The 27,069-nt window shown below is 38.9% G+C and overlaps 2 protein-coding genes across 14 annotated transcripts in view; both read right to left on the reverse strand.

Annotated features, from left to right (window-relative positions):
* Nucleotides 1–6,211: 6,211 nt before the first annotated feature.
* ABHD10 (abhydrolase domain containing 10, depalmitoylase) lies at nt 6,212–20,909 on the reverse strand. The gene is made up of 5 exons (XM_027586944.2): nt 20,646–20,909; nt 17,059–17,242; nt 12,029–12,140; nt 11,578–11,715; nt 6,212–6,727 (listed from the first exon to the last, which is right to left on the reverse strand). Exons 1-5 carry the CDS (start codon nt 20,782–20,784, stop codon nt 6,383–6,385), a joined length of 918 nt encoding a protein of 305 aa, XP_027442745.1. The 5' UTR covers nt 20,785–20,909; the 3' UTR covers nt 6,212–6,382.
* Nucleotides 20,910–23,108: 2,199 nt separating this feature from the next.
* The window catches only part of PHLDB2 (pleckstrin homology like domain family B member 2), a 214,653-nt gene continuing 210,692 nt past the window's right edge, over nt 23,109–27,069 (reverse strand). For all 13 annotated transcript variants that reach the window (XM_027583902.2, XM_027583896.2, XM_027583894.2 and 10 more), the window contains 2 exons: nt 25,660–25,745; nt 23,109–25,040 (listed from right to left, as the gene is read on the reverse strand). In XM_027583902.2, coding sequence (XP_027439703.1) covers nt 24,900–25,040; nt 25,660–25,745 — 227 coding nt within the window. In that variant the 3' untranslated portion in view covers nt 23,109–24,899. The remainder of the gene's footprint in view (nt 25,041–25,659; nt 25,746–27,069) is intronic.

Raw genomic sequence — 27,069 nt, forward strand, 5'->3', positions numbered from 1 at the left:
AAGAGTTTAGAGAGGGAAATTGTCAGCAGAATTTTGAAAGTCACTGAGTTGCATCTTGGGTGGCAACAGTAAGGTCAATTCCAACTTGCAACTAAGGAAACAGAGGGCCAAACAGAAGGCATGTTACTTTCTCTGTGGCTGGAATTGCTCTAAGGAAGAGGCTGGTTTGTTATATAAAGCTAGAAACAATTCTAAAAGATGTACATGTACATTTTTTTAAAGATTTTATTTATTTATTTGAGAGAGAGAGAATGAGAGAGAGAGAGCACAAGAGGGAAGAGGGTCAGAGGGAGAAGCAGACTCCCCGCTGAGCAGGGAGCCCGATGCAGGACTCGATCCCAGGACTCCAGGATCATGACCTGAGCCGAAGGCAGTCGCTTAACCAACTGAGCCACCCAGGCGCCCTGTACATGTGCATTTACCTTCTTTCCTTTTCTTTTTTTTCCCTTTCTTTCCTCTTTCTTTCTTTTCTCTTTTTCCTTCTTTCTTCTCTTTCTTTCTTCTTTCTCTTTTTCTTCTGTGCTTTGCAGATCATTTGTACCCAAAGATTTCTTTCCATTGTGACAAAATAGTTGGGGTGCTTTAAGTGAATGATTGAACTCATGGTTCTGGAGAGGATATAGTGGCAGAGAGTGGGGGCCACAGCCCAGGAATAGGTTAGAAGTGTCCAGCAATGTACAGGAAGTCTTTAGAGAAAAAAATGTTTGGGGCGCCTGGGTGGCTCAGTCGGTTAAGCGTCTGCCTTCGGCTCAGGTCATGATCCCAGGGTCCTGGGATCGAGCCCTGCATTGGGCTCCCTGCTCCGCAGGAGGCCTGCTTCTCCCTCTACCACTCCTCCTGCTTGTGTTCCTGCTCTGGCTGTGTCTCTCTCTGTCAAATAAATAAATAAAATCTTAAAAAAAAAATGTTTGATCCCTAGGGGAAATGGGCTCAACTCTACATTTACTGAGTGTCTACTAGTATTAGAATTAATTTTCCCGATAACTTTTTTAAAGGGCCTATGTATCTGAGTACAAAAATGCACAAGACATGGCAACATGGTCTAGAAGCAACGTTAAACTTGTAAACAATAAATACTAGCCAGGTGTCATGCTAAAAATATGCACAAGGTACTCAGGTACAATGATACCTAGAAGAAGGGGGTAGGGATTGGGGAACAGGTTTATAAATGAGATGACTTTAAGCCTCAAAAGATGAGTGGGTGTTTGTCAGGTGAACGGGGTGAAGCAGGAGGGGTTGAGAACGTCAGGAACGTGGCTGGCTGGCAAAGACAGCTTCATTAGGCTGGTGAAAATGTTCTAGTATCAACAAAGCATAGAATTAAAGAGAAGAGACATATAGGAAGAAAAATAAGACGTGGCTGTCATGAAGGCTCTAGACCATAAAGCAGTCCGCTTGCAAGTGCCCATGGTTAAATTTTCAGGAATTGTGAGAGCCAGTTGTCACTCAGCCATTATAAGCAATTAAATTATATAAACTTATAATTAAATAAATTACAAATGTTAAATACTCAGAATGGATCACTTCCTAATTTATTTTGCTTCATTTTACTATTACAGGTACTTTTGAGGATATTATTATGTTTATTGTCTCTACATGGTGTATTTACTATATAATGCTGTGCTACTGGCCATTTCTCCCCACCTTTGTTGTATTCAGTGACAGCGATAGCTTCAAATCACTCATTAATGAAATATTTATGCCATGGATGTTGGCAAACTTATAAATCAGGGTGTTTTTATTTTGTTTTGTTTTTCTGGAATGCTAGCTGTTAAATACTGGCTTTGCCGGCCACTGGACTTATGCAAGACAATTTGAGTTTTTTATTAGGGAAAGAGAATCATCCGATTGATGTGGGTGAAGAAAAAGATGATCAGAATGACCCCAAATTTGACTTGTATAACGGGTTAATGTGGTGTCATTTATTGTAAGGGGACTCACAATCGGGAGGTCCATATGGGGGAGAGGTAACAAGGTTTGTACTTACTGCATCTGGGAGGCCCACGATCCATCCCAGTTCATTGGATAGTTGGTTTTATGGGTCTGGAGCTCAAGAGAAAAGTCTGGAATGGAGGAATGGACTTGAATCATCTGCATGCAAGTAGTGGTTAAAACTAGGAGTGTGGCGGGGCGCCTGGGTGGCTTAGTCGGTTAAGTGTCCGACTCCTGGTTTCGGCTCAGGTCATGATCTCAGTCAGGATTGTGAGATCGGGCTCTGCACTCAGCGGGGAGTCTGCTTGAGATTCTCTCTTGCCCTCTGCCCCTCAAAAAACTAGGAGCATGGGTGTGGTTGCTTAAGGTAAGTAGCAGAAGACGGCCAAGGTCAGAATTCACCAGAAAGTTAACATTAATGCAGTGGGTAAGGAGGAGAAGCCAGCAAAGGAGCTGCCACACCCTGGTCAGAGATGCTGGGGGTAAACAATTTCAAAGCAAAGCTCCTGACCTCAGGGAGGTTGGTATATACACGAGAATCTCAAAGCGCTTAAGTTCTAGCAAAAAGGTGAAAACAGAATGCTGTTCTTGAGAGCACAGAGGTGCAAGTGAGAAACGTGTTAGAAACAGAGAGGTAGAAATGAGTAGGGAAACGGACATTTGAGATTTTTATTACTATTTTTAATTTTTTTAGTAGATGAGAGTTTTTCTGTCATCAAAACTCTGAAAGCCCAAGAAAAGGGAGAGCCCAAATGTTTGGAAGGCTAATTTCCTCAAAAGACACATTTGGTTAAAAAAGAGAAGTTGCCTGCCTTTTTCTAGGCATATTCTGTAAATGCACAAAAACATTTTTTAAATCAAACCAACTATGCATACCACATGATTACATTTCTAAACTAAACATGACTAGATGTGTATATAAAGGGGATCTTTAAAAGGTGTATTTAAATTCCACCCATCTTCTTCTTTCCTTCAGGAAATAAGAGTTTCTTAGTTGTTTGGGTTTTATTTTTTAACGGTTTCAAATTTAATGAAAATTTGGCGTATTCCCTTTGGGCACTGACCCGTTGTGTGGCTGGTCATGTTCTCCCTGCCAGCTCCATGCTTTGTAAAGCTCAGCCCTGCCCAAGGCTCTTCCCCTCCTCTCCTCCACACAGAACTTTCTACTGGCTGCTCAGTGAACAGCATACTGTTTAGATTTGTGTCTGGAGATGCCTCTAAGCTTAACAGATGCAGCAAAAGCAAATTTATTCTGTGGCCTCACTTAGCTTTCCTTACCATTGGCCTTTGCCTTTTCTCTCTCCATTGCATGTGCTAAGATTGTTTAGAAGGGTCATGTTGCTTTTAAATAATGTAGGAGTTCCAGAGGATAAGGCACTCAGGGGCTGCTGGTTGTTCAAGCATTTTCCATGTCACTGGATATATGGCATGGAGTGGTTTTAGAAAAGGAAAAAAAAAAAAAGAGGGCTTTGGGGAAAAACAGGGAAAAGCCCCACTAAAGTAATTAACAATGCACTGTAATACATGATCTCATTGATACAAAATCATTTGGAATTTGTGATGTTACCCTCTGCAAAGCTGTACTAAATTCTAAAACAGCTTTTCCAGGGGCACCTGGGTGGCTCAGATGGTTGGGCATCTGCCTTCAGCTCAGGTCATGATCTCCAGGTCCTGGGATCAAGTCCCATGTGAGGCTCCCAGCTCAGTGGGGTGTCTGCTTCTCCCTCTCTCCCTGCTTGTGCTCTCTCAAATGAATAAATAAAATATTAAAAAAAACCAACAACAAACGGCTTTTCCTATCTTCAGACAGTGAAGGTTTCTCCTCCTCCCCTTTTCTAACCTCTGAATATTTGAAATGACACCACACAACTAACCTTCCAATTTAGCATCTTGAGAGGAAGGTGCTTTACATAAAAGCCCTGCTCACTTCCTTGCCTCTTTTCTTCCTAAGCCCCACACATTATGCCCACCAGTTTCTCACCGGACTGTGCTCAGTGCATTGTAAGGGAAAAGATAGTGACTCCTATGTGTATGTGTCATTGTTCTAAATGTACTGTACTTACCGAATCCTTATGCTTTATTACCTAGCTTTATGTCATCTTACAGCTGACAAAACTTCAAAGAGGTTAAGTAAAGTGCTCAATTACAGGGCTTGTAAATGGTGAGCAGGGATTTTAAACCCACACTGCATAGTCTGTCCCTAACCTCTCTGCACATTGCCTCTACAGGTATGCTACGAATCTCTAATCATGCTCATTTTATTACGACGTTTAGCTCCAGAAAAGTCCCACAGGCAGGGCCACTTCCTCTTCATCTTTTGAATCCTCTGCCTAGTGGTGTCTGGGCGAAGCAGGCCCTGGAATAGCCACCCTGCCATCGGCTATCAACTCACGCTAGCACTAGGCACCGTGGCATGTGCGTGACTTGTGTGTATTTGGTCAATGACTTCTGTTCAGTATAACTCATAGACTGTAGTCCTATAAGGCATTAACCTTTTTAGTATCTGTGTCAGGGGTCCTGAAGACCACCTGTAGGTTCGATGACTTGTTAGGACACACAGGACTCAGCACCTAGTTTTATTCACAGCTAGGACTTATTAGTGAAAGGGTACACAGCAAAATCTGCAAAGGAAAAAGACACATGAGGTGACGTCTGGGGAAATGAGGCATAAGTTTCAAGAATTCTCTCCCAGTGGTCATGCCACATGAGCTGAAATTCCCCCAGTAGTAAGTTGTGACAATACGCGTGAAATGTTGTCCACCAGGCAAGCTTGTGCGATTCAGTGCCCAGGTACTGGGAGCTGGTCACTGAGGCAGCCTCTGCCTGGCACCTATCACAGTTCCAGACTCCCAGAGGGAAAGGTGTTCAGCACAAACCATACTGTTCATACATTAGAGACAGTTTAGGCATAGTGAGCCCCTTTCACCCATTCTGGGACTGGTGGAAACCTCCTAAAAGCCAAGTTCCCAGACACCAGCCAAGGGCTCACCTTGTAAGCTGGTCTCTCTGCGGCTAAGCCTCAGAAAGCTATGTTAGCTTTTTTTGGCACAGGAATTTTATCGCAATGATTTTCTCTCTGTATGTTATCAATTTGTTTTACATTGACAGACATAACTTAAGCAGGCTAAATAAAGTCCAACCAAACTTAAAAGCTGAAAGACACCAACTCAGTAATATCAAGGCTCACTACTGTACAAGCCCATTTTAGTTCTTAAAAAACACCTATGTAATAATTGCATTTCATATTTTCTTACTATCTCTGCACTTCAGAAAGCCCTCTGACATAGATGACAGTCACCTGGCTATTTGTACTTAAGGCACATATTAATAGAAAAGGAATGTTTCTGCAGGCAGGCAATAATATATAAAAATTAACTGCCTCTTTAGAATATACTACATCATTAAGATCAAGTCCCCCCATTTAAATGACATATAAGCCAACATTAGGAATGATGTATTTCCTTTATATTACTGTAAAGTCTTGAGCCTTTAAAAAAGGATAACCTTAAGTTCAACTATAACATGCAGAATAGACTATATAAAGTGACAGCCTTACTTTTTGAACTTTATTATGCTTCAGACTTTTTTCTGATCATTTCAGATTTTTTCACTGTCCTATATTTTGTGAATTGCATTTTAAAATCAGAAGCAATTTTACAAATCTCTGTGTATGACCGACACCAAACAAAAGACAAAAAATTCCAGCTTTATTAACAATTCTAAGTAGAAGAGAACACAATTAAGAGCTGTCCCAGTTAACATGAGCATTTAGCAGGTAAACATCTCTTGAATAAAAAAGAAATGTTTTAATTTAAAAAAATGTATAATATGGATAGACCTAGAGGGTATTAGATTAAGTGAAATTAAATCTGACAGAGAAAGACAAATATGATGTGATTTCACTTATGTGTGGAACCTAAAAAGCAAAACAAAGCAGAAACAGACCCATATATACAGAGAACAAACTGGTGGCTGTTGGAGAGGGGGGGCATAAACCAAAATAAGTGAAGGGGAGTGGGAGGTCCAGGCTTCCAGCTACAGACTGAGTAAGTCGCAGGGATGAAACCTACCGCACAGGGAACAGAATCAATGGTACTGTAATAGCGCTGCACCGTACAGACAGCAGGTACGTCTGTGGTGAGCAGAGCGGAACATATAGAGCTGTTCAATCACTATGTTGTACATCTGAAACTATTATATAACACTGGTGTGCAACTATACTTCTATTAAAAAAAGCCAAGGATTGAAGGAAGGAGAAAATTTGCCAAACAGCAGCTTGTACTTTCTTCACAATTTGTATCATTTGTATTATACATCATTAAATAAATACTCGTGTGATATTTACAAAGTAGAGACAAGAGGAAAAAACCTAAGTATCAGGTCTTTCATTTGTTATCCCTCTGCCAATCTTCTGGATCCATGAGTTTACATACCAACTAATAATGTGATTCTAGTTAACTACAGTTGAAAGCTTATCAATTAAGTCATCAATAGTGTAAACAAGGAGTTGAATGTCTGCTTTTTCCTTCATTCGATGATCACTATGTTTCCGGAGGATGACATCTACATCTGTGCTGACCACTCGGTCAGCAACCTGTATGGATGTATGCCAAGGCACGATGTCATCTTTCATGCCATGGAGCAATCGTATGGGGCAGTTCACTGGGATAGGGCTATGTAACAAGCAGTGGTGTTCGGCTTCCTTAATGAAACTATACTGAATGTGATAAATTCCATCTTCACTGTACCTTGATGGCATGGCCCACACGCCTTTCATCTCTACTTCCTTTTTGACCTATTGGGGAAAATGAGGAAAATAAATGTATGCAACACTAACACACACAATAGTCTTAAACAGTCTAAGAAAAGCAGTCCTAGAAGAGGAGGAAAAAAAGAGATAAAAATGTAATAATGCTAATTATCAATAATTAAACACTATGCAAGGTACCATGACAGGCACTTTACACATAGTATCTCATAAGATCCGGATAAAAATTGTTATTGCATTTTTACAAAAGAGGGTATTAGAGCCCAGAGAAGTTAAATTTCACGTTTAAAACTGAAAGGTAACAACTCTCATAGCTAGGATTCAAACTTAGATTTAGCTTCATCAGGTAACATCTTAAATCAGGTGCCGCTTCACCCCAAATGAAAGGGAAAACAAAGGGGAGAAAATCATTCATAATATATAAAACCAAATCGTAGGAATAACAATTGTTTAGATTTCAAAAGCACAAAATAACACAGTAGTTACTCTGGCACAATCAAACATAGAATTTCAGGCTAGGGGTGCCTGGGTGGCTCAGTCAGTTAAGGTCGTGATCCTGGGGTCCTGGGATTAAGCCCCGTGTCAGACTTCCAGCTCAGTGGGGAGTCTGCTTCTCTCTCTCCCTCTGCCTCTCCCCCTGCTTGTGCTCTCTCTCTTGCTCTCTCTCAAATGAATAAATAAAATCTTAAAAAAAAAAAAAAGAATTTCAGGCTAAATGTTACCAAAAAAAAAGCACTGTTTTTGCCTTCCAGAGTCCTAGGGAATGAGAAAAAAATGTGTTTCTTTGGAAGACAATGAAGTCTTCCAAATACTTCCTGAAAACTGAACAAGGAAATCACTTCCACACTTATTCCCTTAAGATGAAACACTGGGTATCTTTTGATTCTTGAAGAATTTTTACTTTTTAGATTATAATTTGTCTTAAATAATTTTTTTAAAGATTTTATTTATTTATTTGAGAGAGAGAGAGAGCACAAGCAGGGGGAAGGGCAGAGGGAGGGAGAGAAGCAGGCTCCCCACTGTGCAGGATCCCGGATCACAGGACCCTGGGATCATGACCTGAGCCGAAGGCAGACACTTAACCGACTGAGCCACCCAGGCACCTCTTAAAATTTTTTTCTAATTATAGTAACGTATAGTCATCATAGAAAACATGGGAAATATAGAAATTATAAAAAGAAGTAATCACATATAATCCCACCTCTTGGATACAACAACCATTAGTATTCTGGCTCATTTCCTTCCAGTATTTTTCTCCATGTATTTGGTTTTATGTACGTAATACGTAAAACGGATATCTATTACACATTCATATAGAGTTTTCTACATTGCTTTACTTCTACATAATATCTGGGTTTTAAAAAATTCTATGAAGTTTTCAAAGGTTGCACAGTAGTCCATTATACTGAATCTATGCTAATTAACTATTTCCACACTGCTGGGTACTTCCATGAATATCTTGAGCATAAAGATTTATCTGTATATAATAAATTATTTGGAAGTATTATCAGAACTTTAACTAATATATCAAGATGTAAATATTTTTAAGGCTCTGCAACCGTATCATATTAAGGGCATTTCTGACTAGAAAAACAGGTGGACATCTTATCAAAAATAAAGAAAAATATAAGGAAAGAAAAACCAAATATAATATATTGAAAATTTTGTATTTAAACTTTCAGTGAAGAGGGGCGCCTGGGTGGCTCAGTTGGTTAAGCGACTGCCTTCGGCTCAGGTCATGATCCTGGAGTCCCGGGATCGAGTCCCCCATCGGGAGTCTGCTTCTCCCTCTGGCCCTCCCAACCCCTATGCTCTCCCTCTCTCAAATAAATAAAATCTTAAAAATAATAAATATATATCCAGTGAAGATATTACGATTTTTCCATGTTTAAAATGTTAATTTACTGCAAATATGAAAGGAGAGCAAGAATTTAAACAATAAAATATGTATGATATAATCTGTATGTATTTAGGCATTTTAATGCATTTTTTAGAATTGCAAAACAATTTACTGATTCAGTGAAAAAGCTGTGTATCTGAAAGCTATACTCCTAAACATGTCTTCAAGTGATTTGAAATTAATGAAATTCTAAAAAACTGTAAGATATATGAATCTATATTAATACCAAGGCATTTTCTTCATTAAAACATGGGAACTGAATATTTAGGGCAAAAATGATATTCAGTGATCCTCAAAGTACTTAGGATAATTACTAAATTTCTAATTTCAGTAATTAGAACTGTTTCATTGGTTATTCGATGAAGTGGAACCGGTGGTAATTACTGAGACGTAATTAAGAACAGCTGCATTTTAAGTATCCCCGTCCCCCACCCAGCTGTTATCTGCCATCGAATTGAATGAATACTGTCCATCTGAAGAACAAACTTCCCTTTCACAGAATGTTATATGTAACTGAACCCTCAAAAACAAAAAGTTCAGAAATAGCAAAAAACACCATTAACCGAAGAAAATGTACACTATACACTAAGTTATACAGCTAGAAGAAACCACAGCAAGGCGATGTGGTTGAGAAGCTTGTGTTCCAAACAGCTGTGCATCCTGTATGATGGCTTCTAGTGTTCAAAGAAGGAGACATCATTAGAGTCAGTTCCGACACAATAAGCAATGCTGAGTGTTAACAATGCCCGGGCTAAAGATGACAGTAAAAATCACCACTTTCGCTGCCTTGCCATTGTTAGAGCTAGTTGCTTCTGTGAAGAGACAGTGGTCTTAGTGTCCCTGCTCTTCCCATATGCTTTTAAATTAACATGCTTCTATTAACAACCATTTGCTGGTCTGATATAGGATTCGCAAAGACATGCCCTGACTTGCAGGCTATAGATCTTCTCAGTCACTTAGGGGATACCTGCCATATCCTCCCTGAGTGATGGGGATAGACACACATAAAAAGAAGTGTACAAAGATCCTGTCATCTACCATAACAACAACGAAAAAATTATTTAATCACCTCCTTCCCAATCTGCTATGTTCTTGAAATAATTTCCTACCAGGAGAAACACTATTTAATTGAGTTAGAGGATGGGGTAAAGGGTTCAAAGTTTATATGCAGAAAGATGCAATGGTAGAATTTAGCAGCATGAGAACATTGAGCAACTATGTATGAAAAACAACTAAGAAAACAAACAAAAAATCAGAAATAGGAGGTAAGTACAAAGACCAGCTTTGTAATTTTAGCCCTCAGAGGAAATGACATAAAATCTGCATATGCAGACAATGCCATTTCTTTTCTTTCTTTTTTTTTTTTTTAAAGATTTTATTTGACAGAGAGAGACACAGCGAGAGAGGGAACACAAGCAGGGGGAGTGGGAGAGGGAGAAGCAGGCTTCCCACAGAGCAGGGAGCCCAATGCGGGGCTCGATCCCAGGACCCTGGGATCACAACCTGAGCCGAAGGCAGACACTTAATGACTGAGCCACCCAGGTGCCCCCAGACAATGCCATTTCTTAAGCAGCTGAGAAGAATGTGGACTGAGAAATAAGCTTAGAACAGGTAATATATGGCACTGGTATGTATCAGTGCAGAACTTGAGGCAAAGTCAACCATACTCTACTATTCAAAACCACATACGCTTTTTTCCTTATTTCCTTTCCTCCTCCGTGTGCTCATCCACTCTCCAGAGCGGTGGATCTCCAACTTCACTGGAGGGGCTTGTTAAAACAGATCACTGGGCCGCGCTCCCAGTTTCTGGGGGAAAGCTCAGGAACATGCATTTCTAACAAATTCTCAGGTGATGCTGACGTTGCTGGCCTTGGGACACTTTTTGAACCACTACTCGACTGTTTTTTTGTTTTAAAGATTTTATTCATCTATTTGAGAGAGAGAGAGAGAGAGAGCACAAGCAGGCAGAGAGGCAAGCAGAGGGAGAGGGAGAAGCAGGCTCTCTGCAGAGCAGGGAGCCCGATGCGGGACTCGATCCCAGGACTCCGGGATCATGACCTGAGCCGAAGGCAGCCACTCAACCGACTGAGCCACCCAGGTGCCCCTCAACTGTTTTTCTTAAATTTTCTGTGCCTCAGTCCTACCAGGATCATAGTCCCACAGGTGACATCTAGATCCTTAGGAAAAAGACATGCAGAGAACTCAACTGGTTGCAAAACAGTAACAAAATATACAAAAATAAACAGCTATGACTGACGCACGATTTCTTTAACCCTGCAGACAACTGAAGTGCTTAAACATATGTCCAATAATGAAGTGTAACAAATAAATTACCTTCATTCATTTCGGAAACCTCATTTCAGTCATGATTTGCTGAAGGGCATGCTAGTAATGAAAAGCACATTTTTTTTTTTTAAGTGAGAATTAGCAGTAGAAAATAATGCCAACTAGGTGTCTAAGCCAGGAATGGCAAATCTCATCTCCTGTGTGCTAATTCTGATCGACCGATAATGTGTACTTGGAGAGCTCCGCTAAGAAAGGCTCTGAGGCTGCTTTCAGGCTTAAAAAAAAAAAGTTTCATAATTGACGAGCCAAGTATAACATGATCATAAGAATAAGTACTATTTCCCATATGCCACAAAGTAAGAATAAGAGGTACAAAAAGAGATCACAATGTATAAGTTAAGTAAATGTCATTAATAAAGAAAATGTTGCAAAAAAAAGAAATTTAAAGTGTGTTTTCATTAACGTGGCTCAAATATTTGGCAGAATGATTTGAAGAGGCTGTGAAAAAAAGGAAACCTTGAACAAGAGACCAGTTAGTTAAAGAAGGCAGAGATTATACACAAAAAGGCAGCTAAGGCAAAAGATGAGCCAGCATAGGAAGTCAAAGGACAGATGACACATGGACGAAAATTCAAAGCCAGAGGGAGCAGGAGAATGACAGGAGGTATACGCTAAGGCTGCTGTGACTTACCTCAACAGGAAGCTGACTGAACTGTGTCACTAGGCCATCTACAGCTGCTGCTATACCAATAAGGGCAACAACCTTTTGTGGCCTTGCGATTGCAGCATGAAACATAAGCCATCCACCGAGGCTAGACCCAACTAGTATCTAAAAATAAAAATTTATAGTTTTAAAGAGGAATTTTCTTTTCTGTAAGAGGATTGAGTAATTTATGTATGTACTTTTTTTCTTCTACATCCATTAGCTCCCAGACTTTTAATATTTGGCACAAAGTAGAATTAAAATTATGATTGCAGTGAAAAGTAAAATGCTTACATTTTACGAGAAAGTGAAAATAGAACAATTTTAAATCAAATACCAAAAGTGATGGTTAAACATTTAAACTACTTAATTTTCATAGCTAAAGAAACAGCTAAAAAATCATGAGGTTAGTTAATAATCATATTTAACAAAAAGTCACCTGTGGCCCTTCAGCTAAGTCATCAATTATAGAAAGAACATCTTTTCTCCATCTTCCCACTGTGCATTCTTGTAAGTTGCCATCTGAATTTCCAACTCCAGAGTAATCAAACCTAGAGAAAGGGAAAACAAATCTATATCTAGATATCTATCTATGTTTGTTTCTCTGATTTTTAAGGAAGACAGCATATTTATCATTATTACAATGCTTAAAATATATTAAAATAAAACACTGAGGTCAATACATATTTCAGCAGACCCTACTGGCATAACCTTCAAATATCGCCTCCATCCACTAACTCTCGCGCCTTCCCCGCCACCAGCGGCGGCTCCACGTCACTATCTCCTCTGCCTGGACCAGCGTGACAGTCTCCGCCTAAGTCTCCTGCCTCCCTTTCCTATCCTTGTAGTCTCTTCCCCATGTCGTCAGTGCTCCTTTTAAAGCAAAAATCACGTCTTGCACAAACCCTCCAAAAGCTTTCTATAATCTTTAAATGAAATATGAAGTCCTTACCATCCTGTGGCCTCTGACTACCTCTCTGATCTCGTTTCTTCCTATTGCCTCCCTCCCAACTATATCTTCACTCACTTTCTTGAAGTTAATGGAATACATGACCCATGTTTGTGCCTCGGGAGTTTTACATCAGCTGCTCTCTCTACACCTCCAGATATCCACTTTGCTCGCTCCCTCACTTCATTCAGGCCTCAGGCTCCAATGTTACATCCCCAGCGATGCCTTCTGTGACCAACTCAATCCAAAATTGTGCTTCTTTCATCATTCTCGAATTCCTCACCCTGCTTTATTTTCTTCATGGCAGATTCTGCTACTTGACATATAAGAAATGTGACTGTGGTCTGTCTCCCACACTGGAATGGAAGCACCATTTGGGCCTGGACTATTTTGTTCACCACTGCTTTCCCAGTGCCTAGATCAGTACTTTGCATATGGTACGTGCTTAGTATTTACTAAATTAATGAAAGGGAAAAAGGCAAATCAAATTTATGAACACCAGCTCATCCTGTTAGTCTGCTTCTCTTTCCAACTTTCTAGTTCTCCAGGCTCAAAGTCTGTGTGATCTCTGCATTTTCCCTCTCCTTCAAGGCCTCAATTCAACAGATCACGAAGTATACCACACCTGCAGATTGCCTTTAACCTCAGTGCCTGGGTAAGCCTTTCGTAATGCTGAGTCTTTGCATGCGGTCCCACTGCCTGGAAAGCCTTCCTTCCCCACCCAAACTTCTACTCATTAAGTCAAGGCACTTCCTTTGAGGCACTTTCTTTGACATACACGCCCCGCTTACTACCATCAGTCACTTTCTTTTGTATGTACTCACTCAACACTTTTTGTATTATGTTGTAATCAAGTTTCAAATGTTTGTCTGACTACGATGTCAGTTCTGCAAGAGCAGACCATTTTATTCAAATCTTTTTTTTTCCAGGGTACGGAACGCTGCCCCCCCCCCCCCCCCCGATCCTCGCTCACTCCCTCTCATTTCTTCTCATTCATCTCTCTCTGCAATTTGGTAAGACAACTATCATGCTACAAAACTGGCCTAGCACAGTAGCCTCCTGTGTTTCTACGACTAGTCCCTCTCCAAACGGAGCTACTTTATATCTGTCAGGTTTTTTTCTGCAACATTATATTGACATGGCATAAGCTTCATTGGTTTCCTGTGACATACAACATAAACATTTAGCGTGTCAGCCTGTTTTTACAGACCATTAGCTTCTGGTCATCTTGGATCAACCTTTTATCATTTCATCAGACGCAAATGCCACATTGGGCAAGCTGATCAACTTGCTGTTACTCAGCTGGCTCTCGCTTTCTGTCCTGTTTCATGCCTCATACTGTTCTCTTCACCTGGAGTACCTTCTCCTTTCACCTACACAGCTCATATACTCTTAGAGCTTAGTCCAAATGAACCTTTTTTTGCTGGAGAAACTTCCCAGAAAAGCTGAAGAAAAAATTTCTACCTCATGAAGCTTATATAGAATTCATTTTTAGCAGTTACAATTTTTTACAACCTGCTCTGTAAGACAGTTTGCGTGTGTAGTGCGCCTCGTCATCACTGTGAGACTGACAGATCCTCACGGGGAACACCATTCTTGGTTTGTCTCTGCATTCTTCACAGAGGCGAGGCATATAAGCCTCATACACTGAGTATCACAACACATACTAAATAAATAAAAGTGGAAGATAAAAGTCAAAAGAATCACTTTATTCAAATTTCAAGCTTTCATGTTTTGTTTACTCTTCAAATCTGGTGAAAACTAATCCTAGTGTTTTTAGTGTACACGTAAGAATATATATGAGATATATAGCATATAACATTTTCTTAGGAATTTATAAATCCTGGAGAAAGAAGAAATAAAAATTTTCTTTAGGTATAAAGTGAAATGATTTGGGACCCATGGGAATTGTGTAACAAGGCTGCTGCTGAAGTCTCGATCAGTTATTACTTCTCGCAATCCAGGGTACATGGCAGACAGACCCAGGAGAAGAGGGAAGACACCAGCCAATCCTCCTTTTCCCTCCCCTGGTGGGCAATCGGGCATCTCTACTTGCTGCATCTTTTACAGCTGCCTTCTAAATATATGATGCAGATGCAGAATACATATAGAGTCCCTCCAAAGAGGGAAAAGTAAACATTTAGTGACACTAAAAAGTATTAAGTAAAAAATACAGTTCACTCTTGTTGAACCCTAATGAAGGCACGGAGACAATTCAAACATATTCAGCTGTTTAGGACTTTAAAACATAGCAACACACTACTGTTCTAGCAGCCTCAACACTCTGGGACATATCCCCAAATCTACAATTAAATATTTTATGACAAATAAATATGAGAGAATACCAGCCCTAAGGCCATGTGCTACATTCCTGAGCTCTGACTCAATCTTATGTTAGGCAGGGTGACAGGACTTCAAGAAACCATTTTCCTATAGCCATATGTACCACTTCTTGTACAATATACAAAACTAACTATTTCTTCAAGATCCAAGATCTTACAGCCAAAAACACAACAAAAATAAACTGAGGAACTGGTGTATAAATAAAAGATAAAATCTCCTATAACAAGCTAAAATGCAATCAATAGTTAATAGTGATTAGATTGCAATGAAGTTTGGTAAAAGCAAATAAAAAGGAATTTGGTTAAATTAAAATTTTATAGTGAAGGGCTATACTTCTGTAAGGTTTATAAAATATATTTTGGCTATGTTTTAACACAGTACCACTTAATGGTCTGTACACATTATAATTCAATCGTGTTCATTTACCTTTAAAAAATGTATTTCATATGTATCCAAAATGCAGAAAACCTAGAGATGTCATGCCTTATAGGGAGATAGGAACTGGTTACAGTGCTCATAGTCTCAATTTAAATTCAAGAACCAGTAAAATGGTGATTTCTTGATTCAAATTCTTTTGGGGACAAAAAGAATGATGGCAATTTTTCTGATATTATCATGCTTTGATCCGGGTAGTGCTCCTTCCTGTATAGCTCTTCCTTCTTACCCACATCTGAACTATCCTTCAGTGTGCCTTTATGAAGTATTTTTTATCCACTTCAATCCTCAGTTTTCTCTCACTTTGTGCAATTAAGTATACTGTTCTTTTGACACAATCACATTCTGATGAGTATTTTTGCTCAATTTCTCATATGTATTTTATCTTGTGTTTCCCCAACCTGATCTTAAGAACAATGGCCATGTTTTAGAATTCGCTGCATATTTTACGGCACCCAGCAATAGTACTAGAAAGTCTACTTGGAAAAGATAGTCCAGTCTTCAGAATAACAGTTAAGTCAGTGCAGATTTTTAAAAGTTCTGAGCATGAAAATAAAACCACTCAGTTAATATGATAAAAGGAGTAACACTAAATCCATATAATTGACATAATCTCAGCTAATATATTGAATAAAATCTGTAAGTTTTGTTTTTAAAATTTATTTACTATCTTATTTTTGAAAGATATATTTTCTAGACCCACTGAGTGAATGTTAGTGAAACTACTAACAATTTAGATGAATACATTTTTAGGCTGTTAGTGATAGAAAGGATTCAGAAACTATCTTTAGTTCAACCTGCCCTTTTTTTATGATGAAGAAAACAGGTCCAGTGTTTATCAGCTGACTCATCTTGTCACAGTTATTGCTGGAACTGATTCTAGTACCTATACTTCTTGCATCCCAGGCCAGTGTTCTTTCTACTAAACCATACTATCTCTTCTGGCAAATTAGGCACTATATAAATGATTGTTACAGGTACACAAACCCAATAACAACAATGTAAGCACATTGTTTTACTAAAATAATTATCAGTATGAAATACTGGGAACCGTGATACCAAATTTTGGTTAAACAACACATATCTTCTCTATTTATGCTTCTACATATTCACCTACAGGAGTGAGGGGAAAGAGAAACCTCAGTGGAAAGGTGAATTATACAATACTAATTTTTGAATACTTTATTTTTTTATAGGGGCGTGGAAAGCCAATGAAAATACTAAGCCAGAGAAATATATTTAGGAGTTAGAGACTACACTTAAAACCAAGGGGAAGAATGGGCTCAATAGGAAGAGGATGGGAAATGAGAACCTAAAAGATCCCAGGTAAGAGACATGAAAAATATACAATATTCTTAAATACATATTTTAAAAGTAGAGTTATAAAGAGTGGCCAAATAAAAGCCTTTAAGTCCCCAGTGGAAAACCACAATATAATTACATTACAAGAAAGCCAACTACTATTATTGGTTTGCTGTCCTGTTGGATTATTCTATCTAGAATTTAGTTACCACTAGTTTCCTTTCCTGCCAGCATTGTCAGGGTGGCACAAAGACCATTAAAAAAGGTCTTTTAAAGGTTGCATTTATGATAGCCCTAAATCACAAGGTTAAAGTTTACAGACCATTAAAATAGGTTAATCCATAAAAACACTGGCATTTGCTTTAACTGGTTAGAGCAGAAATAATTCTGTTGCCATGCTAAATGGTAGTAGTATTTTCTCTGAAATGCATTGTTCCTACCTTATATAGGCGTGACCTAGAGATTTGCAAAACTCTTCAATCGCCAATGCTTTTGTACCATTCATATTAGAAATATAGCCAGGGATGAAGATAACTCCTGGACTTTTGCCTTTTAGCTTCTTATAAGCCAGGTTTGGAAGGTCTGGTCGACTAAGGAAAGAGACTGATGTCTTTTGTCTGCAAGCTAAACAAAGTACACAAAACATAAACTACAGTTCACAAATACTGTTTTTGGAAAACCATATACAATTGACCCTTGAACAACATGAGGGTTGGGGTGCTAACCTCCCACATAGTCAAAAATCTGTGTGTAACTTTTTTAAAAACTTTTTATTGTTATGTTAATCACCACATATTACATCATTTGTTTTTGATGTAGTGTTCCATGATTCATTGTTTGTTCATAACACCCAGTGCTCCATGCAGAATGTACCCTCTTTAATACCCATCACCAGGCTAACCCATCCCCCTACCCTCCTCCCCTCTAGAACCCTCAGTTTGTTTTTCAGAGTCCATCATCTCTCATGGTTCGTCTCCCCCTCTGACTTACTCCCCTTCATTCTTCCTCTCCTGCTATCTTCTTTTTCTTTTTTCTTAAAATATGTTGCGTTATTTGTTTCAGAAGTACAGATCTGTGATTCAACAGTCTTGCACAATTCACAGCGCTCACTGTAGCACATACTCTCCCCAATGTCTATCACCCAGCCACCCCATCCCTAAAAATCTGCGTGTAACTTTTGACTCCCCCAAAACTTAACTACTAATAGCCTACTGTTGATTGGCGGCCTTACCAATAACATAAACAGTTGATTAACACATATTTTGTATGTCGTATATATTACATATCATATTCTTACAACAAAGTAGGCTAGGGAAAAGAAAATGTTAAGAGAATCATACAGAAAATATATTTACAGTAGTGTACTGTATTTATGGAAAAAAAAAAACAATGTATAAGTGGACCTTTGCAGTCAAACCCATATTGTTCAAGGGTCAATTGTATATTTTCAATCTTAGCTTTCTTAACTTGTCAAATTGATGTCAAAACTACTTCCATTTAAGAGGAAAAACAAAAAGACTTGTACTAAAATCACAAGCCTATGCATGGTATTTTCTGAACTCATATCAAAATCAGTGCCTTTGAGCAAGGTCCAATCTTGATTCTTCCAAAATATGCAATGAGGAGGAAATTTCAAGGCAATAAAAGATAAAGACTTGTAAAAAATGTTTTCCTGTTGCTGCTGTATCATCTGTCCTAAATAGTATCAATCAACGTTCAGATTTCTCTATACCAGTTTTAGCCTTCTCTTGTGAGATTTCTTTAATTTTTTCAATGTTTGAGGAGTTTCACATCCTCTACTTTTTGTCAGGGAGGGGGAGAAACAAGTCTGGTCTGCCCTTGAGAAACTGTTCCAAAGGTGGGGCTGCTGGTGTGCCACTTTTACTACTGGCTCCCTCGCCCCCCACAGATTCATGGGCTATGGTAATAGCCAATCATGACTCTTTATCAGCTGAGATGGCTTCAGTGAGCAGTTTCTTTACAAGTGACCTTGAATAATTTATAATAGTACCATTTTTGGAAAAAGATTTCTCACAGGGCTCTGCAATCACTATGTGTTTTATTTGTTGGTTTGGCTTTTTGTGAATGCTACACAGATCTTCATGCAATTTAAGTACAATAGTACAACTGGCAAACTTTACAAGGTTACTCATTGTTTCATTGTTTTTGAAGTTTTTTCCTACCATAAAATCTATACTTGCTCTTAAAAAAAAGTAAAAAGATATTTAAAAGAACATTAAGTCATTTATAATCCCATCTCCTCCTTCCAGAGAAATTAGGTTTGTGGGGCGTCTGGGCGGCTCACTCGGTTGTGTCCAACTCTTGATTTCTGCCCAGGTCATGATCTTGGGTGTGAGATGAAGCTCCGCATCCGGCTCCGTGAAGAGCACAGAGTCTGCTTGGGATTCTCTCTCTCGCTCTCCCCCCACCCCCCATCCCCCCCATCCCCCGCACACACACACAAGACATACATTCCTGCTTTCTCAATAAATAAATAAACCTAAAAAAAAAAAAAAGTTTGTGTATTTCCTTACAGTCTTCCTGGACTAACAAAATCTCTTATAGTAAATGAAACCTTCCTCTCCTTTATTGTGGCCAATGAAAACATCTCGGCCCCCTCCACGAGAGTTGATAAAAGCTTCCTTCATTTTGGATTTGAGTTTTTTTTTTTTTTTTTTTAAAGTAGGCTCTATGCCCAGATAGGGCTTGAACTCACGAACCTGAGGTCAAGAGTCCTACACTCTATCAACTGAGCCATCCAGGCAGCCTGAGAAGTTGAATTTTTAAAAAACTGAATTGAAGGCGTAAAGCTATCCTTATTACATATAAGTGTGTTTCAAAGTTTCAGTGTATAGTGAAATATGCCAAATTTAAAACTTTTAGCGAAAACCAGGGCTAGTAGGGGCCAGTTACGTTGGTTGGTAGACTGTATTTGCAAAAATGTCAACTTCCAATTTCCTTAGCTCAGCACTCAAAAAATCCCTCCTATCCTCTTCTTGATATTACTTCCCCAAACAGGAATTTCTTCTGGAGACAATTACAATTTACTTCATCTTGGTGAGTTGTAAGAGGACAGACAGGTTCTTAACATTACACCCATTATCCTACAACGATGAGCTCAAAGGCTGATGCGTTAAGTTTTCAACGATGTGCCAAATAGATGAAAGAGTATTACAATCTAGTTAATGAACTGACATACCATACTTCGATAGAGGAACTTACATATAACAAGCCTTTAGGCTGTATAGAATTAAATGTAAGTTAAGCTGATTATATACATTTAAAAATTTTAACTAAAACAAAGGGTATCAGCAATGACGTTTCTATTCCAAGCACAGTGCACCTGACAGCTTGTATGGCAAAGGTGTAAACAACAAAACCGGAGAATAAAAAGACACAATTCAGAAAGACAGACTATATATGCTGAGGGTAGGGTGGTACGGAGAAGAATCAAAGACAAGATAAAGAAAACATTCAGATGCTCTCATTTTTGGTCCAAATTCTAGTTTCCTTTGTTGAGTAATGATTATGGTTTTCACTGAGCCGGGAGCATCGAGAAGGCAAAATCAGAAATTAGGCTTGATGGCGGCGTCTACACTTTTGCAACAAAAAAGTCCATATTGTAAATTCCCTCAAGTGAAACAAAGGCAGGTCTAAGCATCCTAAGAGTCAAGATTTGTAAACCCCTTAGACCCGAAGAGAAAAGAAAGAAAAAGCAACTAATAAACGCACATCTTAATATTTCCTAGGGTTGGCGCTTAACGCGCGGGGAGGCAGGCAGGGAGTAGAATCCTGAAAACGGCAGAGCGGAAAACGCCAGCAAGGGCCCGGGCTGTGCAGGATACCCGGGGGCCAGGAAGAGGTCTTCTTACTGCCTTCACCAGAATTGTTGAAAGCGCCTAAAACTGGGGTACTGAGAATGGGAGAAGAGCATTTTGAAACAGGGCGCCAAAAACGCACTAGACAGGAACGGACTGAACCCGATATTCGAAAGAACGCGTACTTCTCCCGCCTTTCGGACACTGACCTGGGAGCCACAGCGGCGTCCCCTCGGGCTTCCTGGCGAGTAACGCGGTGAGGCCACGGTGGAAGCCGAAGACTGCCGCTTTGCTCCACCTCCGACAAGGTACCCAAGCGCCCAGAGCCGCCATGCCCACTCCGGCCATCTTCCCAGCGGCCCCTGAGCACCGGCCAGACCCACAGAGTCGCTCAGTGCACAATAACTGAGGCTGCGCGTGCGCCGCCAGCCGGAAGCCCGGACTTGCTAAAGATAACCCCGGGAGAGTAGCACCAGAGAGCGCACATGCGCAGAGCGTCGTCGCGCTGGCCCTCCTCTCGCTATTGGACAGTTGATTCTCTCATTTTTTGCCTTTGATGCTGCAGAATGTTTTGAGTGACTTCAGTAGGCGACTTTTTCAATGGGCAGATAGATATTCCGTGGCTGGAGGCGCCGAGAGAGCGCGTATCCAACGCTCCTAGATAGGAAACCGTCTCATCATCCCGAGGACACTAGGGAGCGAAAGCATAAGATGCTAGCTAGCTAGGCTGCTTGCATTACAACTCGCTCTCCCGCCCCGACAGTTTTAAGCTGTACCGGAAATGCTTCCAAGAGCTGACCTTAATCCTGCTTGCAGAAATACCCGGAGTGGACTCGCTCAAGGCTCCTTCGTTTTTTGCTCTAGCTCTTTGTATGCCTGACAATTGAATTTTGGAATTATTCCGTCCCCTGTCATATGTTAATGTGCAAAAATAAATCCCAGTAGATAAACGATCTCAACGGAAGAATAAAATTGAGAGGATTTAAATACACTGAGCATATTTCATAGTTTGGGGAAAGAAGGGACTTTCTTAAGCAAGATATGAAACAAAATCATAAAAAATAAAAATGTATATGAATTTCAACTTTTTGAATGGCAAAAGTCATCTTGAGTCAAATGAGAGTCTAGAAAAAACTGATTTTACAGCACAGATAACAGAACAATAATACTTCTATTCAGCCTGCTCCTAGAAATAAGGGGAAAAACCTATAATTTCAATAGAATTGGTCGATGGCTGTGAATAGGGAGTTCATATGTAAAGATGTTCAACTTCACTAATTGAAAAATATGAATTGAAAAAACAACGTTATTTTTCTCAGGCATCAGATTCGCAAAAATTAAAAAGAGCAACTATTGGCAAGGATGCTGGGAAACTGGCACTCGTATAGGGTTGGTAGGAGGGTTAATTGCTAAACTTTTCTGTCAGGTAATCTCACCACACCTATTAGGGTTTAAATTATGCATCATTTTCAATGTCCTTGACCCAGTGGCCCCAGTTTGTGACTCTCCTGTAGAAAACAACACTAGTTCATAAGGAGGCATATTATCAGCTACATCACCATTTTTAGAAGGAAGCAGAAGAAAAAATGGAATAGTCAATAATAGAAAAATGGTTGAATAAATTGTACAAGAGTTTCTGAATTCTAGCTCTGGCACCCTTCAAATTAATCCTGGGGGTGTCAAGCATCCACAAGTAAGATCTTTTTTTCTACTTCAGGCTACTGTGGTTGGTATAATACTTAAGTAAAGTCAGTTTACTATGTTGGTCATAAATTTTGGAGCAATGATTGATGCTAGAGTTAAAGGCAAAGTTTGGATACAGTGAATCCAGCCTATCTTTGGAGTCTTGAGAACCTGTCTTATTGGAACATACTGAAAAAGTTAGTTAAATAAAAATTAAATAGATCTTTCTTGGGTGGTGTAGTGCCAGAAATAGATAGCAAGGAGGGCTGCTTGATTTCAGGTGGCACTCCAAAAGCTGGTGAGCTGTTTTGCCAGTTCTCCATTAGGCCTGTTGTAGACTACAGAGGACGTAAATCAGTAAGGTGATACACAATGCACATCACTTCACTATCCCTTATATCTTAATAATCAACATTTCTCGCTGTGGTTTTTGGATAATTGCAAATATCCTCAATCATTCCTGTCCTTCTTCTCTCCCTTTATTTTTGCAGATCTTCTTACATTTTATGTGCAGCAAAATGAAAAAAAAAAATCTGCCTTGTCTCCATAATGGGAAAAGCTCCGTACACGGACTGTTCTATCCACCCTTATCAGTATAACAAATCAGGAAACACCTTGGCTAGATCAAGTGAAGATGCTTTTACCCACAGTGATTGGCTTGAAGTAAACGAATCTGTTTCCATTCCCACTGTCAATGTTGCCTTCATTAACCGGAATGATAGGACGTATTGTTCAGGGCCATTTCTCTCTCTGAAACCTGCTGCCTTAGCCCAGGGAGACAAATGAGGTCGCTATCAAATAAAGCCCTTAATTCACACCTGCATGATTTTCTCCCTGCCAGAGAAATAAGCACAGTCCTTGCAATCCCCAGTAATAACTGCATCTTTGCAAAAAGACAGTAAGATGTCAGATTTGTCAGGGGTTATTTCACTTTGTCAGCAACAGGAATGTGACCAGAGAGACTTAGAATTACTTCAATTTATAAAACTACAAATCATAATATTAGCACACAACAACTTTTGTGGAGATTCACAATTGACTTTTGCTGATTAATCCATCCCCTGTCATGTCACCAATAGGTAACCTTCTAATGAGAGATGAGTTTATTTTCAAATGTGAAATCTGGTCAACATTTTAATCCATACTCAACATATTTTAACACACATTTTAAAAGGTTTACTACATCATGCAAGATATAATGCTGATTAGAATATCTTTATAATCCTATAAAGTACACTACAGACAAGTTACATCTTTACATTACAAAATTTTAGCAATTGCATTTCACTCTTTTAGATCATTACGGGTTTGGGGTGATCTCTGAAAAAACATATTATAAAAATGTCTTTTGCAATCGTGACTTTGTCCTCCACTGTTCAAGTAAAATCATGTGTTATCCAGTTGCAAAATCTTATTATTGGCAACATGTATACATGTATACAAACCACACTGCAAAGTTTTAAAAATTGTACCCTGTCAGGCCTGACAAAGATTTTACAGACACTTCCAATCTAATCATTTAACCCTGTACTAGTAAGCAAAGCCGTTATTTTCTATTTCTATTCATTTGCCAACTTTTAGGAAAGAGTATGTTTATACTTGCAAATACACACAACATGACAAACCAGGATAAAGTTATTTGAAAAACTGTTATAAAAGAGACTTGCCTGAAGTCATTTCATTCAACAAAAATTAATTTAACTCTAAAAAACATAGGCTAAATGTAAAGAAATACATAATAAAATAGTACATTACAAAGAACATTAAGTCAAAGTTCATTTTCCTTTTTATAGAGCTATGCTACTTCTGTAAATAAGTATTTTAATTGGTCTGTTCTTTGGTGAAAACAGAGCTCTGATTTCATCGTTATGGCACGTGAGGCTGCAATTAACAGGCATGTTCTACAAAAAAGAGGAAACAGACAATCTAAAGGAAATTGGCTGCTGGCTACCTTTATTCTCAGCACTGGAAATGGAGGAATCTTTAGCAAAATATGAAATATTCTCCTTATTTTAAATTGCTCAAAGTGACAGAATGTCTAATAAGATGGCTTCTGTCTAAAACACACAACTTTTTGTTTTTTCTTCTTTTACAAAAAGTGATTTGCTCTCTATGTACAATAGCTTATACCAGTGGTAACTCTTCAGAGTCAACTTTCTAGACAGTTGATGGCATCAAAGTACCATTTTAAAATGTAGAGTAACACTAAATGCGGTTCATCACCTGAAACTACCACTATTAAACAGAAGTCATATCAAGTCTTTGGTGTAGGTGCAGTACTTAATAATTACGGCAAAACTCCTCCTAAAATATATTCCCCTCCAAATCCTTATTTGCTTCTATTTATAAAATAACCTTCAGCAAAATGCTTTTTAAAATACCGGTTGATAACCAATAATGTCAATGCCAATAACTGGGGTGCTAAAATAATTTCATATTTCCAAGTACATACATTTTGTAAACCATTCAGTTTATTTCACCAAAGTAAACAATCGATAAAAATAGTTTATAAGAAATGTTCCTATAAGTGATGCTATTTACCAAAATAGTCGTTTTTTTCTTTTCTCATAGGTGCTTTAATCCTTTTGCTATTTATCATCCAGCTCTGAATTTAAACCCTTTTTTTTCTCTTTTATAAATGACTTTCTATTAATATAAAAGGAGTTCTGAGTATACACAGTGAGAAGGATGGGTCTGTTGGGTCTTTCCATCTGGGATTGAATATGGCTTCATTCTTGTACGAGATTATTGCAGTCAGCCCTGAAGTAGACCGTTATTCACTACAACAAGAAGTGCGTGTAACCTTCTGCCCCAGTAACTATAACATCCATCCAAATCCGCATGGCTTCCGGCGATGGCGCAACCATATAGTAGATTCTGTCGTGCGTCTTGACACTAAAGGTGAGTAATGGATTAGGACTCTAAAAATCAAAAAAGGAAAAGAATGTAAAACAAACATCCTGAAATTAAATGACACAGACATATGTGAGGGCTTCTTCCTCTTTAAAAGTTCTAATTTATAGAACTCTAAATTGGTGTTACTACTGCTCTAGTATAACCTGTAGCCCCACCTCCAACACCTTTCTCAAGATCGACTGTCTTTCCAAACTTTCTGCACAAGAAATATCACACAGAGAGCTCACCAATCAATCTTCTTAGCAGCTACTTTGTAGGTAAAGCTCTAGCCGGGTACCTAGCTGATAGTGGGTGCTCGATAAGCGACAGCTTATTCTTAGCGTTACTAAGATTCTTCCTTATAACCAAGGAGTAGCTCCTTTTTAGAACCTCACAAAAAAAAGTCACTTAACAGGGTCTTCTAAATTAATATGACCAGAAGATTTTCTCACTTCACCATGACTTTTTTTCCCCACAAAATATCAGCTGTATTAATTACTTCCATGTTCGCTTTTCTAGAACCATTATGATTATATCAATTGGTTATGTCAAAACAACAAATCTAAATTGCTTGGAGTTCAAAAAACATCTTTTTCCCATTTAATCATGCATTCAAAGGACAGAAATCTGAAAATCAGTGTTTACCTTATTAGCGTTCTTGAGGTGATCATAATACACTTCTTCAATGGCTTGGAAGTATATTACTCCCTTTAATTTAGCTTCATGCTTGTCTGCAATAATAAATAGTGATAAAATACTTTATCACCACTGATGGACTGGAAACATTGTAACTTCAGTATAATTATTAAAATATTTATCTAGGGGCGCGTGGGTGGCTCAGTCGTTAAGCGTCTGCCTTCGGCTCAGGTCATGATCACGGGGTCCTGGGATCGAGCCCCGAATCCCGCTTCTTGCTCTGCGGGAAGCCTGCTTCTCCCTCTCCCATTCCCCCTGCTTGTGTTCCCTCTCTCACTGTCTCTCTCTGTCTCTGTCAAATAAATAAATAAAATCTTTAAAAAAATATTTATCTAGTTTTTAAATTACCTAAGATTAATTTGGATAATTTAGGTGAAGGCATTAGCCCAGTTCTATACTGAAAAAACAAAAACAAACAAACAAAAAGGAATAATCTGCCCAACCCTCGGGGACTAACTGACTTTGCCCAAGGCTCTCCAGCAAATTTGCAGTCAAGACAACCCAGAACTCTTGACAGTCAGTCAAGTGAGCACACAAAGTATAAACACCACTGACACTGACACAAATTATCTCCTCACATTCTCCAGAACAGTGGTTGTCCCGGAAACATTAGTATGTAGAGCTGTTGTAATGAAATTTGTAAGAAGGGTGTTTTTTGGACATAATTTAAAATAATATTCTACTTATATTCCTTTCCTATGAATTTCTTGTCCAGCATGCTTTTTCTCCTGTTCCCAACAGAGCTTCAATGTCAATAATTTAACATCCTTTCAATGCAGCATTTTCCAAACGGTTTCTAAGATTTCATCAAATTTGCCATAAAAAACAAAAAAAAATGTAAAACGAAACAAAAACAACCAACCAACCAAACCACCAACCAAACAGCATCCCTCTATGATCTAAGAAGTTCTTGAAATATTTTGTAACTTATGCTCAGCAAAGATCATAAATGCATGTGAGCATACTGAAGAATTTTAAAAGCATGGAAGAGGCTGCAAAGAAAGAGACTCTATCATATGCTGCTGGTGGAAGTGCAAATAAGAAAGCTTTGGGAAGGCAGTTTGGGAAAACTGCAAACAGTCCTCTCACTCAGCAATTCCACTCCTCAAACCTTATTGTGTCAGAGCTACTCATGCACATGCACATGGATTTGTGTTCGTTACGGCAGAAGGCTGCAAAAATCTGCTTGAATCTAACAGGGGACTGATTCAATTAGAGACCAGCCATACAGTGGAATCCACACAGCCACTGAAATTCAAGACTAGATCTGTGTGTGCTCATGAGAGAAAAATCTTGAAATACTGTTATGTGAACCAAGTTATGAACAGAGTGAATAATTTGGTCCCAACTGTATTAAAA

Source organism: Zalophus californianus, chromosome 1 (assembly GCF_009762305.2).
Source record: "Zalophus californianus isolate mZalCal1 chromosome 1, mZalCal1.pri.v2, whole genome shotgun sequence".
In the NCBI taxonomy this organism is placed as follows: domain Eukaryota; kingdom Metazoa; phylum Chordata; class Mammalia; order Carnivora; family Otariidae; genus Zalophus; species Zalophus californianus.